At 33.8% G+C, this 19,146-nt stretch overlaps 1 protein-coding gene across 2 annotated transcripts in view; it reads right to left on the minus strand.

Annotated features, from left to right (window-relative positions):
- LOC148283212 (uncharacterized) overlaps positions 1 to 19,146 on the minus strand; it is a 429,005-nt gene that overhangs the window by 24,800 nt on the left and 385,059 nt on the right. For both annotated transcript variants that reach the window (XM_088223836.1, XM_088223837.1), the window contains one exon: positions 1,265 to 4,466. In XM_088223836.1, coding sequence (XP_088079962.1) covers positions 1,265 to 4,466 — 3,202 coding nt within the window. The remainder of the gene's footprint in view (positions 1 to 1,264; positions 4,467 to 19,146) is intronic.

Consider the following 19,146-nt stretch of genomic DNA (forward strand, 5'->3'; position numbering starts at 1 on the left):
TTATACTCGTATAGCAAGGATTTAACTTATTTTTTTTAGAATTATTTTTTAAATTAAATTTATTTTGTTATAATATTTTTAGTTTGCCAAAATGTTTGTAGACATAAAACTGGACTTCACCCCCTAGGGAGTCATTAACACTTTGAGCACCGGCCGAATACACATAGAATTTACCCTGTGCCCGGACCATTTTTGTGAAATTTCATGCTTTGTGAAGGGTTTCTTAAAAGTGTCATAATTATGAAAATACTGACTTTAATCAATTTAAACTTCTCAGATTTATTTGAAATTATTAAATAAGTCATTTTTGTATGATAGTTTTGCCAACATTGGCCTTTAAGGAGAGCTACATTGCGCATTGCAATATTCGCACATATACAGGGCCTCACTCCTTTTTTTGTGCTTTGTATCCCGGATCAGTGTAAACATGTGGTTATAATAACCATGCGTTGTGTCCCGGTACTGTGTTTTCACGTGTTTTACCAGCAGCAAAAAAGTACAAATAAAAGTCACCAGGTGTCAATAAAATGCACTTTTTTAGACAGCTGGTAAACCACGTAAAAACACGGGACCGGGACGCAACGCATGGTTATACGAGTATAATCACGGCTCAATTTACACGGCTCCGGGAAACAAAGTGTTAAGATTAATAAATTGCAACACGGAAGGGAATATGAAAGTATTAGCATTTACAGGGTAGGGCTTATGGCAAACTTAAAATATTGTAATAAAATCAACTGGTCCAAGAAAAAGTTTAAAAATTGGAAAATTATTTTTAAGCGTTGTCTAGTATGTGAGATAATTCGATCAGATCAATCTCTTCACCACAATAAATGTTTCAGCTCTTTAATTTCACTTAAATCAACAGATGGAAGAATAGAAGAAAAATTGTAAATGTTACACTGTGTCTAAAGTGGACACTTAAACCAGCCAATTACAGGTCATAAACCCTGTAAATACATAGCCTTACGTTTTCCCTTCTCTAAAATGTTCTCCATCCCAGTTGTAATTTGTTGTTTTTTTGTTTGTTTTATTACAATATTATAAGTGAATTAATATTCTTTTATTCAGTGACTAACAACTTTCTTTAGTTCAATTTATCGGTCTTATCACTATGTTATATGCATATATACATATTTATAAATGTTGTATTATATTAGATTATTGTAATAACATTAGATTTGTAAATTTAATTACATTCCGATTGTGCTTTATAAATAAACACACACCTTAAAAAAATATTTAAAAATTATTGTTTAACTACCTGGTTGGCCATTTCTTGAGCATTGATGGAGTAGATCCTCCGGGCATGCCTCCTTCGTTCGATGGTTTCGGAGTGGTCAATCGTTTGCCCGGTTTTCCTGCACCAGGTCTTGAAGGGAATACTACTTTGAAATCCTTTACCGCAGGCTTAGCAGGTTCTTGCGCTGAAGATGGACTGTCTTCAGTACTGACTTCTGGTTTGCTTTCCCCTTTGTTAAGCTTAAAACCAGGGGGAAGAAGTGAAGAAATATCGGCAATCTTGATTGGTACTGTATCATTAGATTCAGATTTTGATTCAGGTTTGAACCCCGGAGGAAGAAAGGCTGAAATATCAGCGGATTTTGCCTTTTCAAGAAGTTTGTTTATAGTCGTTGGTTTTTCAGTTGTTGTTGACAGGAGTTTGAAGCCTTTAGGCAAGAATGATGAAACGTCTACTGGAATTGATTGTGCTAACAGATCAACCTTTTTTGGTTTTGCTGTTGTGCTAGCATCTGGAGTTAGTTTGTATCCAGGGGGTAAAAGGTGAACCACAGAATCAGGTTTGACTGTCTTAAAAAGATCTTCTATGGAAGGTGGTGGTTCTTCTTTAGGTGGTTTATACCCCTTTGGTAAAAGTGAAGATATGTCACTTTGAATCACTAATTTGTTTTTCAAAGAGCTAGGTATTTGTTTGATTTCGTCAGCCTTTTCAGTTGTTGTTGTGATCTTTCTATCTTTGAAACTTTGACGTACTTTGAATCCAGGTGGGAGAAGCCCAGTTAATTCGTCTAATTTGATTGTTTCTAGAACTGGAATTTTGGATTTCGGTTTTGTTGTGGTAGTAGCAGGACGGGAATAAGGAGAAAACTTCTTGATGGTCACTGGGGGAGGTTCTGGCGTAGCTCTTTCAGTGGAAGTGGTCGTTGTTGTACTCTTGACCGTGAATATTTGTAACGGCGGAGCAGGAGTAGTGGGTTCTTCTTTGGCAGGCTTGTCATGGGGCATTTCGGTAAGAACTGCAAAATCTTGTGCGTCACCTTTGAAACCAGATAAAAATCCACTTGAGAGTTCGGATTGGACACGATCTAGTTTATCAATAATACTCTCTGTCGATTTCGTATTCGTATCAGTCGTTTGTTCAGTTGTGGTAACACTATCTACTGTGGCGTCTTCAGGTTTTGTGGGTTCTGAATTTTCATTTTCTTCCTCCAAATCTGACAAGACTTGTTTCTTTTCATCTTGAGCAACTCCCGGGAAAGGTAAAAACCTCGCTCCTGATACACTTCGGCTAGTTTGAACTGATGCTACAACAACCCAGCTCTCCGTGGAGTTGGGTGATACGGTGGTAATTTTATCATCTTCAATTGACAAAGTAGCTGACTCAGAATGATTTGATGGTAAATTAATCTCCACAGTGCTTTTTGGTGGGGTTTGCGTTTGTTCTGGAACCGAGACTGTTCCGTTGACCACACTTTTCGTTGTAACGACTGAAACAACTTCTTGTCCAATTAATATTGATGGTGGTTCGGTTGTTATTTCTTCAGGAAAAACTGAAGTAACTTCAGGTTCCGCATATTCTTCGGTGACGTACGTTGGAGGCTCAGTATTATCAATGAGAGCGCTGTCAACAAATTCCTTAAAGTTATCATCTTTGACCATGGTCTGTTTAGGTTTCATTGTAAGAATTTCAAAGGTCTCACTTTTGACAGTAGACTTATCTTCACCCGAATCTTTTTTGTGTTCATCCTCTTCTTCTTCGTAATCTTCATTTTCTTCGTTTTGAATTTCCGAGTGATCATGAGTAGTCGAATCCAAAACAGATGGGCTATCGTCGTCGGGATTTTCAGACTCATCAATGTACTCGACTTCTTCATCATAATACTCTGGAACTTCAGAGGTCTGAATATTTTTATTGCTTTCTACGATGTGTTCAGGACTGTTTTCATCATCGCTTTCTGTTTGATCTTCGTAAATATAAGTTTCGGTTGCGTACTCCGTAATTGTTTCGTTTTGAACATTTGCACTGTGTTCACTATCAAGAACTGTTGTATTTTGAGAGGAATTGACTTTCGAAATATTTTCAATGATTGTGGTGACTTCCACGTTTTCAGTAGTAGAAGGTTCTTTTGTTGTAATGTCTACTGATTTGATCACTTCAACATCTTCAGAACCATTGGTGGGTTTTCGTAAACTATCGCCATCCTCAAGAATTTCATCTTCTAATAATGGCTCTAGGTCAAACAAGGGTTTGTGTTCGGTTGTAGAACTGTAATGTGGTTTGTTGGGACTAAACGATGGTTTGTTTGACCTTATATTAAATGCCAAAGCTTTGCCCGGTGACTTAGTAGACGGGGAGAATCTATTTTGCCGGGCTGTCTGAGGACTCGGTCGCATCGTACTTGTACCTTTTGGCTTGAAACGGTTTCTGGTATTAGAGAAACTGTTTTCATTACTGCTAAAGTAGTTTTCATTAGACGCTTGGGCTTTTTTTGGTGTACCAAAATCTTCCTTCGGTGAGTTGAAATAACTCGGCTTGTTGTTGAGGATTCTATTTTGTGGTTTGTTTCTTGAAAACTCTGACTTATTAGGATTGTAAGTTGAAATTTTAGGTTTTTCAGTGTACTCGTAAATATCTTGGTTTACCGGCTCAGCAGCGCTGGGAAAATCTGAATCAAAGTCTAATGGAGGTGTTCGAAGAATGTTGGTATTATATGTCCCTTGTCCTGGCTGCCTTATTCTTGGACTGTTGAAGTTGTGAACATCTCCGGGATTATCGGGGAAGGGATCTGGATTGTTGATTGTGATCTGACCCAAGAACATCTCTGGCTTCGAAGGATCGTGATTATGCGATGTTTGAGAGAAAGGCAAAAATTCTGGCCTGTTCGTTGATGCCGGATGATTGACCTGATAGCTGGTTGGGGCTGGTCTATTTTGGAATCCGCTTTGTTCATTCAACGGAGCAAACTCCGACTGTATATAATATTGCCCATTTTGTCTCGATCTTCCAGCCGTTTCTTGGTATTGAGGCAAAGGTCTGCTTGCTTCAAACCCTGTATTCTGAAATCCTTGATTTCCCTGAGTATTGAAGACTTGCTGCTGGGAGAAGTCTGAGGGTCTGAACTGGCTGCCGAAGTTATTTTGGCCAAAATAAGGTCCTCCCGTTTGGCTCTGGAAACTGGGGACAAACCTGTTGTCTGGCTGACCAAAGTAGAAGCCGGGTTGACCTAAAACAAAAGAGAATTGCATATAAGAATAATTGTTTCTTGTTTTTTAATTAAATTTATTACAAAAACACAGTTCGAGGATTACATAATGTGAGTAATGAAAATTTTCGTAACAGTTTTACTAAATAAATTAATTTCCCATAAAAAGGTTCATTAATTTGTACCTACACATAAGTACGCAATATGTAAGTAATACCTATAATTATTAGTGACTGTTTTTTCTGTGGTGCAAAAAAAATATATTGTTTTTATATAATTACTTTGTAAAGCGCCCTTAAGGTATTATATTACGAAAATGGTACTATATAAGTTATCCATAATAATAATAATTTAAAAAAGGTTACTTTAAAACATTATTATTGAAGGTCAAATATTTATTTATTTATTGACGGACATTGTTCATGTATACAATTTATAAGGTTTAAATATTACAAGAAAAGAATAGTTTAAAACATTTAAAAAAAAAAGAAAAGAAGCATTGACAAACATAAGGGACATCGAGACAAGATCTGGACTATTTATTTGTGCTCGTTTAAATCGTTGTAAACTTAAACCAAAAAAGTCCAGATCTTGTCTTGAGTTAACAATACGACAAAGGCAGGTCATTGGATAATTTAGGCCATAGTTTGTTCTATGCTGATCGATGATCAGTACTTCATTGTTTCTCAATCTACGAGTCGGAATATTGAATTTTACTTGTCCCAGTAATGATGGAACATCGATTATACCATTTAGTATGCCGAACATATATATGGAGTCAATATTAGTTCTACGTTTTTGTAGACTAGAAATATTTAACATTGACTCTATTTCAGAATAAGAATAATTATCTCTCTCTAGTCCGAGCATCCACGCTATTTTTCGAAGCAAGCGATGTTGGACTGATTCAATGTGATTTATGCGATTGACATAGAATGGAGACCAGACCACGGAGGCATATTCTAGAAGAGGGCGAACAGTTGAGCAATATAGAGTTTTGATTGTACGGACATTAGTAAAATCAGAGGATATTCTGTTAATGAAGCCAAGTAATTTCAGTGATTTATTTACTGTATTATCATGGTAAGCTGTTATTAATATAATGGATTGTATGCCAGGATAGACGTGTGTGGCGGTCCATTCTCTCAGCCTACCCCTACGGGGAAATGGCGTAATGATAGTAGTAGTAGTAGTAGTAAGCTGTGCATAATTGCTTATTTAGACGATTCGCCCCTGCCACATATAATCTGATCAATCTAATGCATTGCCTTACAGAACAGATGTACTTTATTTTGTTTATTTTTTATACGGTATAAGTGACTTTTTTTCTGTGAGCATATAAAAAGGTCGGTAAATTATGTACTCAAAATAAGTTAACATTAGTTCATTAGCACAAGTGACTTTTTTCTGTGAGCATATAAAAAAGTCGGTAAATTATGTACACAAAATAAGTTAACATTAGTTCATTAGCATAAGCGGCTTTGTAAATTAATTGTTAGTATATGATTTAATATTTTTTTTTCCTTTCACGGCAAAGCACCCAAATTTGAGTGATACATGCCTTCATTTTTTTAAATTTTAAAAAAAAAAAAATTTTTATTTAATACTCGTAGCATAATTATACATTTTTACAATTTAAAAAAAAATTCACTTGTTATATTTTTACTGAAAACTAAAATCCCACCAAGCCACTTTTTGTAGCTTGTTGGTGAAGATTATATTTATACTGACTTAATAATATTATTTACATTTATAAAAACAATGAATAACGGATAAAAATTAACAGCCAGAAAGATCAGAATAAACATGTTTATTTTTAAATGTTTGACTATCACACTATTGACCTTAGGTTTACTTAAATGTTTGACTATCACAATATTGACCATAGGACAGTTCAAGAAAAGAAGTTGAATATTAAGTGGAAAAGATAGACCCCGTAAGAAAATGTGTATCAAAAATTCGTCATTAGGTAACAATCTGCAGTTAAATAAAACGTGATTTGCGGTCTCCTCTTCCTCTTCACATTCACATAAAGCAGAGGTCGCTACTTAAGTTCTTTTGAGGTGTGATGCCAGCACCGTATGGCCAATTCTCAATCTACATCATAAAATATTTATACAGAGATGATTTGAACTCACAGAGACTCGAATTGTCGATAAAATGTCGATATGAGAGATACATTCATTTCCTAGTCTGTGTATACGCGGTATAGGTGAGTGACAAATATAAATTTGAAAAGGTGACAATAATAAAGAGTATTTTTCTTAGTTCTACGTACCGGTATGTTGATATTTATTAAATCCAGAAGTTCGCAATAATCGAATTTAGAATTAATGATTTCACATAAAAATGTTAAATCTGTAATTGTCTCCAAAGTAAGTCAATTCAAAGAGTTTAACAAAGACATATATATGGTCAATTAGTTTTATAGGAACATGTAATTTGAAATTAATGAATCTCATCAATTTTTCTTGAACTCTTTCAATATTTTTTATATGAATTTTGTTAAAAAGGTACCATAAAGTAGAGTTGTAATTGACTTCTATTCGATTATATATAACAAGAGTTTTATTACTTTAACTGTTATATCGTGGGCATACAAGATACATTGACCAAGTGACAAAATCAATAAAGTTCAGGGGAGCCAGTTTAGTGTTTTTCTAGAGTTCAATTGCTTCTCAAAGATCAGATTTTTCAAGTAGGTGGTTGGTAATTTTAAATTATATGTACGGTACTTTTAACTTTAATGTAAAGTATAACGTATTTGAAAACATTATTACTTTTATATTTTAAAAAAATTGAAAAACTTAGTTAATTTTCCTTGTAAAATTTGACAAGAAATTTTGCAGATAATATTTTTTGTTTCGTTCATTGAGGGAGGTAGTATTTTATTTTGTAACTTTAAATAATGTTTTTGAGATTTTTTATTTCAATAATCTATTTTTATATAAATGTGAAGGTTAAATAAACACAGAAATACAACATAAATGAAAAAGAACAAATAATTAGGAAGTGTAACGTAATAATAATTTAAAGAATAAATTTTATTAATTAACTTTTTATAAAAAAAACCGTATCTGTCAAATACAAAACGTATACTAACTTACTAACTACTAACACTAACTAAATCTTTACAGGTGACATCACCTACACGTAAAATTGACTAACTGTTACTGTCATTGGTCAATTCTTCGGATCTTAAATTTACTAATAAAAGTGACTATGTGTGTTGGTCAGTTTTACTTGTCAAAAATCTGTGAGCTTCTATCAAATGGTCACATATTTTACAAATTAATTTTTTTTGGAGTGTTAAATCGACTTAGCATTATGCTAACACGATGTCAAAAAGTCAATAATCTCACTTTCGTCATTTTTGCAAATGGTCACTTTTAAAACATTTAAGTTTGTAAGTGAAAATTCTTGATGGAAGTTCATTGTAATTTATTATATAAATAAAACACGAGTGATACTTTAATTTGGTCACTTTTACTTGTATAACCACGATATGTCCATTGAGCACCGCGCACAGACAACGTAAAGTCCTCGTTATTTACTCCCTGGTCCCCACGATAGTAAAATAAAAATCAATCCATCCTAATTTAACCCTGTTGTTTGGATTTGTGCCTTGCGCTTGTGCCCGCCTTCCTACACACACATAGTAGGGATAATGTATTCAGTGGAACTCTAATGAACCATTCACGGTACAATATTCCACACTCCCGGGCACTATCCGACTTGCTAGATAGATCCTGTCTCGACAACATAGGATATTATTTCTATTTGCATACTATTCAAAGGCATTCCTTTACCTCCGCTGTTCCAGCTCTGAAAATTGCATAATACGAGTATTTCCTCAGTTTAAACTGCATAATATTTTTCAGGTTGAACAACAATAATAAACATTTTGTTAAATGTTATTGAATATTTGTATTTAACCACTTTTCGACTTTTCTATGTCTACCGGTTTCGAGACGTACCCGTCTCTTCGTCAGGACACCAATCAAACCAACATGCAAACCATATTATACGATGTTCCACTGTAATTACAGTAACTGCCTCAGTCTCCGCGCACTTGTCGTAGGTCGTAGCAGCCAGACGTATTTTGTGAATCGAATTCCCAATGAATTTTGATACAGAAGATCCATAAAATGATTTTGAAATGAACCCTTTCAAGTAAAGGATGAATTCAATGTCTTCTTTTTGGTTTGCGTTTCTTACGAGATAAAACGTAAACAAAAACATCTTCCACATCCATTTTACTTGGACCGACCGTCGGGCTGGCTGTTATAACTGGCTGAGCAAAATTTTGGCTGCCGCAGCCTGGCTGCCACAGCCGGGCTGCCTAGTGGGCGGGGAGTCTTAGTCCCCACGAGTCCTAGGCAATATGGCTACTGGAATTAACATCAGTGCCATAGTACACTATTCGTAAATACGCACTATCCGTTCGGGATATTCCGGACTCCACCCGAAGTGGCTTCGTAAAAGCGGAAGTGTCAGATGGAGATACTTGATTGCATGGGGCACTGTATGTGTAATCCAAATGCAGCGTATTTTGATTATAAAACTGGCGTTGCGGGTTTTCCCGCCAGTTGCAAGAAAAAAAATCCAAGAAAGATTTTTCTCTCAATTGGTCTGGGTGTTGTGGTGTATTTTTCATTACCTCCTTTCATATCTCTTCTATCCCACCTGCAGACAAGCCTCAAAACGGAGGCTTAGCGGGTTATTTAACTTAAATTAAAAAAAAAAAAAAGATAACGGTGCAGTGATCAGTCCTACGCTTTAGGTCCTAGTCCAGGGACTTTGTAATATTGCATTTAAACAAAGTTAAAAATCAATATTTCACGTTCACCCTGTCAAGAATCGAACCCCGGTCTACAAGAATGGTAGACGAACGCCACAACGAAGCAGATTTATCCCCACTCGATTTTCGGATACAGGATTTTCATCTGAGAGCAGCCATCGAGTTGAAAACATTCGTTGTGTAACTGTTTTAAAATAATAAAGGTAGAACGCATAAAAATATTATTTATTTTTTATTTAGTCTTACAATAGTACAAACATAATATATGAATGTCCTAATTTTAACTAATGTCTAATTATCGTTAAAATATAAACTAATTAAATGGTTACTGGGTTTAGGTAGAGAAAAATCGGAAAACTTACTAAAAAACATTCTAAAATAATAAAAGGTATATTTTAATATTGTATAACTTTATAATAAACTAGCGGACCCGACAAACGTTGTCCTGCCCGAACGTTGGCTTGCCTGCTATCATCTTGGAAAAATACTTTTCCTCTAGGTACTTGTTTGTGATTACATTTCAAAATTAAAAATTTTTGATATTAAAAAAATATTGAATTTAAGTAGGTCCTTGTTTATGGTTGAATTCCAAAACATAAAAAAAATATTTTTCAAATATGGCACGCTTTTTGTAAACGTCAAACTCCGGTCGTCTCACCAACAAAGTGGTGTACTTATGTAGGAATACGATTTTTTAAAATGTATTGAATTTAATATTATTTATTATTACTAAAAATTCAATAAAAATAAATAAATGGAAATAAATTATAAGGAATTTAAGGAAAGAATCTGATTGAGATTCACAAAAAACAAACTTTTTTTATACACAAAAAACAACATCTTTCCATTTTTTTGCAAATGCATTCTCCTCGAATGCAACCCAAGTAGATCGATGAGTAAAACATTTGTGCTCCTATTTTTTTTTTTACATATTCGATTGAAGATTTTAATATCTACGAACACGCACAACGCAAAGATCTATATTTCTCTGAAAACCGCACGTAAATCGGGTTAAGCCGTTTAGAAAGAGTACGGTGACATCACACGTACAGAGGAATTATATATGTAAGGATTGACTAGTAGGTTGTAATAGATAAAGAAATTATAATTTTTGTTAATAAACCATGATTACTATTATTATTATTATTAACATTTCTAAACAATAAATGTACACTTGGAAGCTATGCCTATATATACTTATGCCCATTCGAGACAAAAAGACGCTGTGTATTGTGTATTATAAAGCACATATCTTTTGAGACAGAGCGTTTGAGGAATTACTTCCAGATCATTTGATAAAGAGAGGGTGAAGGAAATACACCACCTGAAGTCTAAAGAGCGTCTAATTGGTTCAATTCATACATAATGGCGGCAAATAGAGACAATAATTATATCGCTTCAAACTATATTTGTTTTTCAAAATTATTTATCATATTTACCCACCGTACTTTTCGAACCATAAGACGCACTTTTTTACTCGGAAAATTCAACCGGAAATTTAGGTGCGTCTTAAGGACCGATGCGTCTTATCATCCAAAACATATTTAAAAAAAAAAAAAATGGATCAATTTTGGGGTGCGTCTTATCGCCTCTCCCAGATCTTCTCTTGGATACCTCGAGGGATTTTTTAACTCTTAAAAGACTGTGGTAAATAATCCCTTTGCGCGCGGTGATGTAACATCGTGTTCCCACTAGTAAAAGACGGAATACTCTAACGTTCAGACATTTGAAAAAAAAAACATGGGAACATACTGTTTAATAATTCATTTTCCATAATTTATGCGAATAAGCATATTTTTTAGCTCTGTTATAATAAATTAAATTAAAAATCGGAAATACTCCGCTTATGTTCCGCGCGTGCGTCCCCCATAACTGTCATCAACCGAATGAAGACTGAATCTGTTTTAGACAACATCCAAAGTTTCTCTGTTCTCAGCGCCTCTTGTTATGACTTCTATCTTCGTGCTTTCTCTTGTATAAGGTATCTGTATAGATGTGTTGCTGAATTAGCGGACATGCATTCTTCGCGTAGCAAGGATAAATATTTTTTGTATTTACAAGCTATACAAATTTTATTTTCCAAATCGGTGATGAATGAAAATGTCTATTTGAAGATTACAAAAAATACCAATTCACCGTATTAAAAAATAAGAGAGATATATCAAGTCTTCTGTCCTATGTCGACTAGTGTGACATCACAGCCGAGTTAAGAATGATCTTTATGATCCATTTTTGTGCTATTTAATGACGTATAATTAAATGCTGTAATTTTTACTGCGCGTAAGAATTTTTTGTATCCAATTTTTGTATCGCGTTTTTGAAAATACTGCGAGAGTCTATTCTGAATCCCGCTATTATTGTTACGTTTATTATCACCGGTAAAGGGAAGAGTTTATTTTATTTTCCCTACAAATTTATTCGCAACATTAATTCCACCTTGTAATAAGATAAGAAAGATCTGGTTATTGTTAAATATACCGGTGGCTGTTTCAGGGCCAGACTGAAAATTTAAGAGAAACATTCCTAAAAAATAAAAAATAAAAAACAATTACAGCAGGGCCTCATAGTCTGAACGATTCTATATATCGTTCGCAAAATACGGCACGTTAACACCCAACTCTGCTCTAGAATATCTAAGGGAACTCTGCATTCCAGATGAACTAGCTGACAGACGTCTTACGCTTAGATCAGCTACATCTACGTCGAAAGGAAAAGTTATTATACCTCTACGCAAACAGCGCACTAAATTCGGCGAACGTGCATTTGCGGTCGCAGGCCCTACGGCATGGAATGCTCTCCCAGCAGAAGTCCGAAACTGTGAGAGTGAAGTGAAACCCACTTGTTCTCTAAATCATTTGAATAAATTCTTAGCATGTGGTGAAAAAGTAATATGAAAAAGTACATTATTTTTCTTATATTCAAAAGTTAAAATTAAATTTATATCTTTATATAACCACTTTGTAAAGCGCCCTTGAGGTATTATACTACGAACATGGCGCTTTATAAGTTATCTATAATTATTATTAATACATCATAAAACATTTTCCCCGAAGCTTCGCAGTACGACCCTGAAAAAGAATATATGCACACCAGTGGCGAACGGTTATTTTATTTGCAGGTAAGCTGTAAAAAATATAATATATTTGTATCTACATAGTACGTACATAATATAAAATAAATAATACATACTACGAGCTGAACCCAACAATGCTTTGCTATTCAACAATGTTTGGAGTGCGTCCAAATGCTTGCAGACTGGCTGGATTTTCTCCAAAAGGAGTTGTTCATATTTAAATTTGTTGCAACAGAGAGGGAAAACAATTTAAGAAGGGAATATGATAATAATACAGGGCTTATGACCTGTCATTGTCAGTGGTCACTTTACACACTGTGTAACATTCACCATTCTGCCTATGTTTGAACACCCACATTTCTTCAATTCTAGCACCTGTTGACTTTTGTGATGTAAAAGAACTGAAACCTTTATTATGTGGGTGAGATTTATCCGGCTGAACCAATTCATCTGCTAGGCAACGCCTAAAAACAATTTCCATTTTTTTATGCTTCTTCTTTTACCAGGTAGTAAATTCAACAATGTTTTGAGTAAATCCAAATGCTTGCAGACTGGCTGAATTTTCTCTCTAAGGAGTTGTTGATATTTAAATTTGTTGCAACAGAGAGGGAAAACATTTTTGAGAAGGGAATATGGGAGTCTAGGCATTTACAGGGCTTATTATCTGTCATTGGCTGGTTTAAGTGGCCACTTTACACACTGTGTAACATTCACCATTCCGCCTATGTTTGAACACCCACATTTCCACCCGGAACCCTTTAAAATTATGACATAAGTGACATAATTTTAGAGGGTTCCAGGTGCGTCTTTGTGTATTAATAGATAAATGGTTTTAATTTAGAACAACTAACACTTATGTCATAATTTTAGTGGGTTCCGGGTGCGTTTTTGTGTATTAATAGGTGGATGGTTTCAATTAAGAACACCGAACCTATTTCTTTTAGTTATGAATTAGTTAAGACTCATGCCCAAACATTCACGCCTGCCTTGCGTATATTTAGTCGTCTTTTAACCGCCAGTCAGGTTTCGACGTGAGCTTGACATTTAATTCGAAACTAAAATACTTGATGGTGTCATGAAAGGGTCTCAAAACCGTTCGGATAAACGTAAAAAAGATGGTGTAACTTTTCAGGTACCTAGGTCCTTGTTTATGATTGAATTCCAAAAATCAAAATCATTCATTTTAAAATATTGAATTTAAGTACATATCTAGGTACTTGTTTATAATTGAATTTCAAAATTTCCACATTTCCAATACATGTATTTTAGTCGAATTAAATCCTGCGAAATTGATGAAAAACCCATATTTTATGCTTCTATATTTTTTTTTACTTAATATTGATGATGTAATTATTTATAAACCCTGAGGACGTAAATTAGAAAATTTCGTTTTCAGAATAGCCATTTTCGAGTTTTTGCGAGACTAATAACGGCGATTCATATATATATAATATATATGTATATATATATGTATATTAGCGGACCTGACAAACGTTGTCCTGCCCGAACGTTGGTTTGCCTGCTATTACCTTGGAATAAGACTTTTCGTTGATAAGTAGGTACCTAGGTACTTTTCAATGGTTGAATTCTAAAACTAAACATTATTAAAATTCAAATATTGAATTAAAGTAGGTATCTAGATACTTGTTTATGGTTGAATTCCAAAACGTAAAGAAATTCATTTTCAAATATAGAATTCTTTTTGCAAATGTCAAACTAGGCTCTTCTCACCAACAGCGATGCACTTTATTCATGAATGCTATTTTCAAAAATGTATTGAATTTCAGTTGATAATATTTTAGTATTACCAAAAATCCAGTAAAAATAAATAAATGAGAAGAAATTATTAGGAATGTAAGGAAATAATCTAATAATTAGATTCTTTCCTTTCTTTCCCAATTATTGGGATCCATAAAAAGCTAATTTTGTTTGTAAACATTCAAAAACAACCTTTTTTAAACACAAAAAAACAACATCCTTCCATTTTTTGTACATGCATTCTCGTCGAAACCCTGGTAAGTCGATGAAAAAAAGATTTATGCTTCTAACTTTTTTTTAAAGATTCGATTGAAAATTTTAATATCTACGAACACGCGCAGCGCAAAGATCTACATTTCGCTGAAAACCGCACGTAAATCGGTTAAGCCGTTTAGGAGGAGTTCAGTGACATCACACGTTCAGAAGAATTATATATAAAGATAGATAGATAGGTATATAGATTAGTGCTTCAAATATGTTTTTATTATTTTTATTTCGTACTAAAGTTGCTTGTATAACAGAAAACAAAAGTTTCTCATAAGTAACAAAATAATTAAGACGTTATTAAAAATAAACATTTCAAGTTTTGTAAAGTGAAGTGAAGTTTTGAATAAGTGACATTTTAAGGCAACATTTTCCGATAGGTACGAAGTTCAAATAAGTTTAGCGCTTGTAGAAAAAGCTCGAAATAACAAGAAACTTTAATGCCAGGGTGCAAAACTTCGGGAGTTAAGATTTTAATCTTCGGAAACTCCAGCCGAAAGCTTTAGAAAAAAGTTTATATAGAACTTCAACACGGCGCGGCGCGGCGAGGCGTTCGTGTTAATCATTTAAAGAAGCAATATAATATATTATAATATTCTAAGCCGGATTTTTAGGATTGTTTAATTTGGTACACACAATATATTATTTCTGATTCCAAATAAATTGATGTTATAAACCCTTAATTACACGGTGTATCTAATTTGCAAAAACAAATAATACAAATAATTTTGTAATGCTACAAATAAGGAAGTTATCTGGTTTTATCTTTTTACTTCTTAATATTTATTTATTTATACATATTATAATGTTACATACACTTTTTTGTACACTTTGCCCAGCTAACAAGGGTACATACCCCGTTCCAAGGTAGGCAATTACATTTTAATACATAATAATTATTTACAAAGTGAAAGAAAGAACATACTAATAAAATATAAAGTAACTAGGATACATATATTGATATTAGTACAGTTTAAAGTAGGTTTGAGGACTTGAATTAGCATTGAAGGAGCAGATAGACACATTCTTTAAAAAAAAAATGAAATGAAAAATAAATGCACACTGCAAATAAATCATATTTTCGTAATATCAGCATAGGTTAATTTGTTTTTTTCTTTATATTTTTTTTCTTTTCTCTTCATAGTCATACCATATATATGTTCTATAAACTTTTTAATAATTAAAAAAGGAATGGCCCACGCTTAGACGCTGTAGTTTTTGTGGGCATTTTTTCCAATAAGGCTTAATTTTAAGATGTATTTTTTTAAAGTGTATTTTTGTAATTATATTTCTATGTAAATAATATATGTATGTATGGAAAAATAACAAAAAAAATATACGTATATATATATATATACATATACATACATACATAGACACATATATAAATACATATACACATACACACACCCATGCGCATACACATACATACATACATTAAATTTACAAAATTTAATTTATATACGCGAAAATTCATGATCGCCTTTTGGATTTTTTTCATTATTTTTAATTTTTGTATTTTATTTTCAACATCCCGTAAGAAAATCTAATCCGCGGCATGCATCAACCTTTCTGATTCCCTACGACCAATGTCATGAAAGAGCGAGGTCAACACTTTCTTCAACTTGACATCACTCCAAGCCAAAAATAAAAAAAATATATATTTGATTCAGATTATTTACTGTCAATCCCATTGTAATGATAGAATAACTTATCTTCAGACTGGTGATGCCCATTAGAGGGTAAAAGCGCGTCGAAAAATAAGTGGAAGCTTACGTAGTATTTTAAATTAGTAACTTAAATGTAAATATAAGTTACTAGCGTCAGCGTTGTCCTGCCAGAACGTTAGATTGCCTGCTATTACCTTGGAAAAATACTTTTCATTGATAAGCCGGTACCTAGGTACTTGTTCATGATTGAATTTCAAAACTAAAAGAATCATTTTCAAAAATAGAATTCTTTTTGCAAATGTCAAAATCGGCTCTTCTCACAAACAGGGGTGCACTTTATTCACGAATGCAATTTTCAAAAATGTATTGGATGTCAGTAAATATTATTTTAGTATTCCCAAAAATCCAGTAAAAAGAAATAAATAAGTAGAAATTATAAGGAATTTAAGAAAATAATCTGATTGGGATCCATGAAAAGTGAATGATTGTAAACATTCAAAAACAAACTTTTTTCAAACACAAAAAAACAAATCCTTCCATTTTTTGTATATGCAACAATAATAATAATAGCAACCTGGTAAGTCAATGAAAAAAAGATTTATGCTTCTAGCTGTTTTTACAGATTCGATCGAAAATTTAAATATTTACAAACACGCACAGCGCAAAGATCTACATTCTTCTGAAAACCGCACGTAGATCGGTCGAATCGTATAGAGCCGTTCAGTGACATCACACGTTCAGAAGAATGATATCAATAAAGGTTACATCAAAACTATATATTTATTGGTATCGTATTATCATCGCCTCGTCGGCCTCGTGGCGTAATGGCCGGCGCGTTTGCCTACCATGCAAGAGGTCTCAGATTCGATTCCCGACACTGTTGTCATGAAACATTTATTTAAAAGGGTGTTTTCACGCTAGAAAATTTCATAGTCCTTGGACTGGTACCTGAAGCGTAAGACTGATCATTTACTTTTTTTTTAATCATTTACCTTAATGTAACAAAAGTGATCAAGATACGCTACGATTGGTGTGCCAACGCAGTGCCCTATGCACCATTAAGTGCGAAAAGGGAAAAAGGAAAAATTAAAATATTACTGATACTAAGCTTATTACAACAATTATATGAAGAAATATACATATGTACAAGAAACTGAACAAAAAGAATATAAAACTATGTAGCAAAGACGAACAAGGGCAATAAAATAACGCTATACAATATATTAATAAACACGATAAACATATTCCGAGTTAAACCATGCGAAACCATCTTCATCCCACACGGTTTTAGTGGCAAAGAGATTTACGAAAAGCCGGAAGATCTATTCTAAAGAATTCCAAGTTGTGTGACGAATTGACTAATCTACACATTCTGGACATTGGGGCATAAAAACAAAAGTTACTCTTAGAAGATTAAATAAATAATAGTAGATTCCGACATTTATTATTATCATTTAGAGTAATAATGTTAAGTACTGAACTTACATTTTCTAAACTGGCAACTCACATAAGACTGTAAATATCCCGTTTCTACCCAAATCCTTCCTATTTCCATTTTTTGTTCTACTATCGTCCTGTGAGCAAGTCACATGTGAAAAATTGTCTCTCTGATAAATCTTTATCATATCCTGCGTCAGCATATTTTGCACAAAGTGAAGTGTTGTATAAACAGGTAATATTATACAGTTCATCATCATCTACACGATACCAGTATCCGTGCTACAGCAATTATTATTATTTTTATTATTATGGATAACTTACAAAGCGCCATTTTCGTAATATAATCAAGGGTGCTTTACATAGTGATTCTATAGTTAAAAAAATAATTTATTGAAGCTTTTAAATTTGTAATTTAATTAAAATACTTTGTTGACACATGCTACGGATTTATTCAAATGATTTAGAGAACAAGTGGGTTTTAAGTTTTTTCCGAAACATCACTTCACTTTTACAGCCTCGCACCTCTGCTGAGAGAGCATTCCATGCCATAGGGCCTGCGACCGCAAATACGCGTTCACTTAATTTAGTGCGCTGTTTGCGTACAGGTATATTAACTTTTCCTCTCGCCGTAGACATAGCTGATCTAAGCGTGAGACGCCTGTCAGCAAGTTCATCTGGAATGCATAGTTCCCTTAGATATTCCGGAGCAGAGTTGTGCAGTGACTTATACATAAGTCAACAGAGTTTGTATTCGACCTTCTGTGGAAAACGTAGCCAGTGTGGTTCCCGAAGTAGTGGAGTGATATGACTGAACTTTTTTGAGATTTCGAAAATAAGTCTCGCTGCGGCATTCAATACAGATTGTAGGCGAGTCATTCCTTTTAGGTTCTTCGATCTCTTAGACGAATGTGTGGGAAATCAAGGTATGACAGGGTTACGAATGAAGAAATCTGGCGAGAGTGTAAATCTGAGTCAAGTATAATTGATAAGATTAAGAAAGAGTCTCTAAGATAGTTTGGTCACTTAGAAAGAATGGTAAAACAAGTGCATATGGCGTAAATGAACGGTAACGTGGGACGAGGACGACCAAGGAAGACGTGGCATGATCAGATAAACCAAAATCTTAAGTCTGGTCATGTCAAAAGCAGACAGAACCGAAGGGCATGTATGACAAGATGTATGAATGTGGAAGAAGCTTGGAATGTATGCCAGAATAGACGTGTGTGGCGGTCCATTATCTCTGCCTACCCCTACGGGGAAATGGCGTGATGGTAGTAATAGTAGTAGTAGAGCCGGATTAATGTAAATTCTTTCCTAAAGTTCATTCCCGATTCCTATAACAGTCTGATATGAAGTTTTCATTGTTGTTCATTTGTCTTTTTTCCACCGGTGCGGTGACGCGCAAATTCAAATAACGTTCGAAAATTCATTCGATTCGTAATTCATGTAGTAGGTAGGTAGGTACTTACACAATATTTCTAGTTTATGCGTAAGGCAATGAATTATTGTCTTATGGCTATTTAGATACGTCATAATAAGAATTACAACAGAACAGAAATGTCAAATTTTAGTATCAACTATTATTTCTAAATATTTCATAGATTTATAATACGTAGGTATATAAACTCGATGAATATTTATTTTTAAATTACCTTGCTTCATTATTGAAGTGTATAAATCTTGTATTTTTTTAAA

The sequence above is a fragment of the Micrasema longulum genome, unplaced genomic scaffold (assembly GCF_059751315.1).
Source record: "Micrasema longulum isolate JH-2025_06_02 unplaced genomic scaffold, ASM5975131v1 h1tg000252l, whole genome shotgun sequence".
Lineage (NCBI taxonomy): Eukaryota > Metazoa > Arthropoda > Insecta > Trichoptera > Brachycentridae > Micrasema > Micrasema longulum.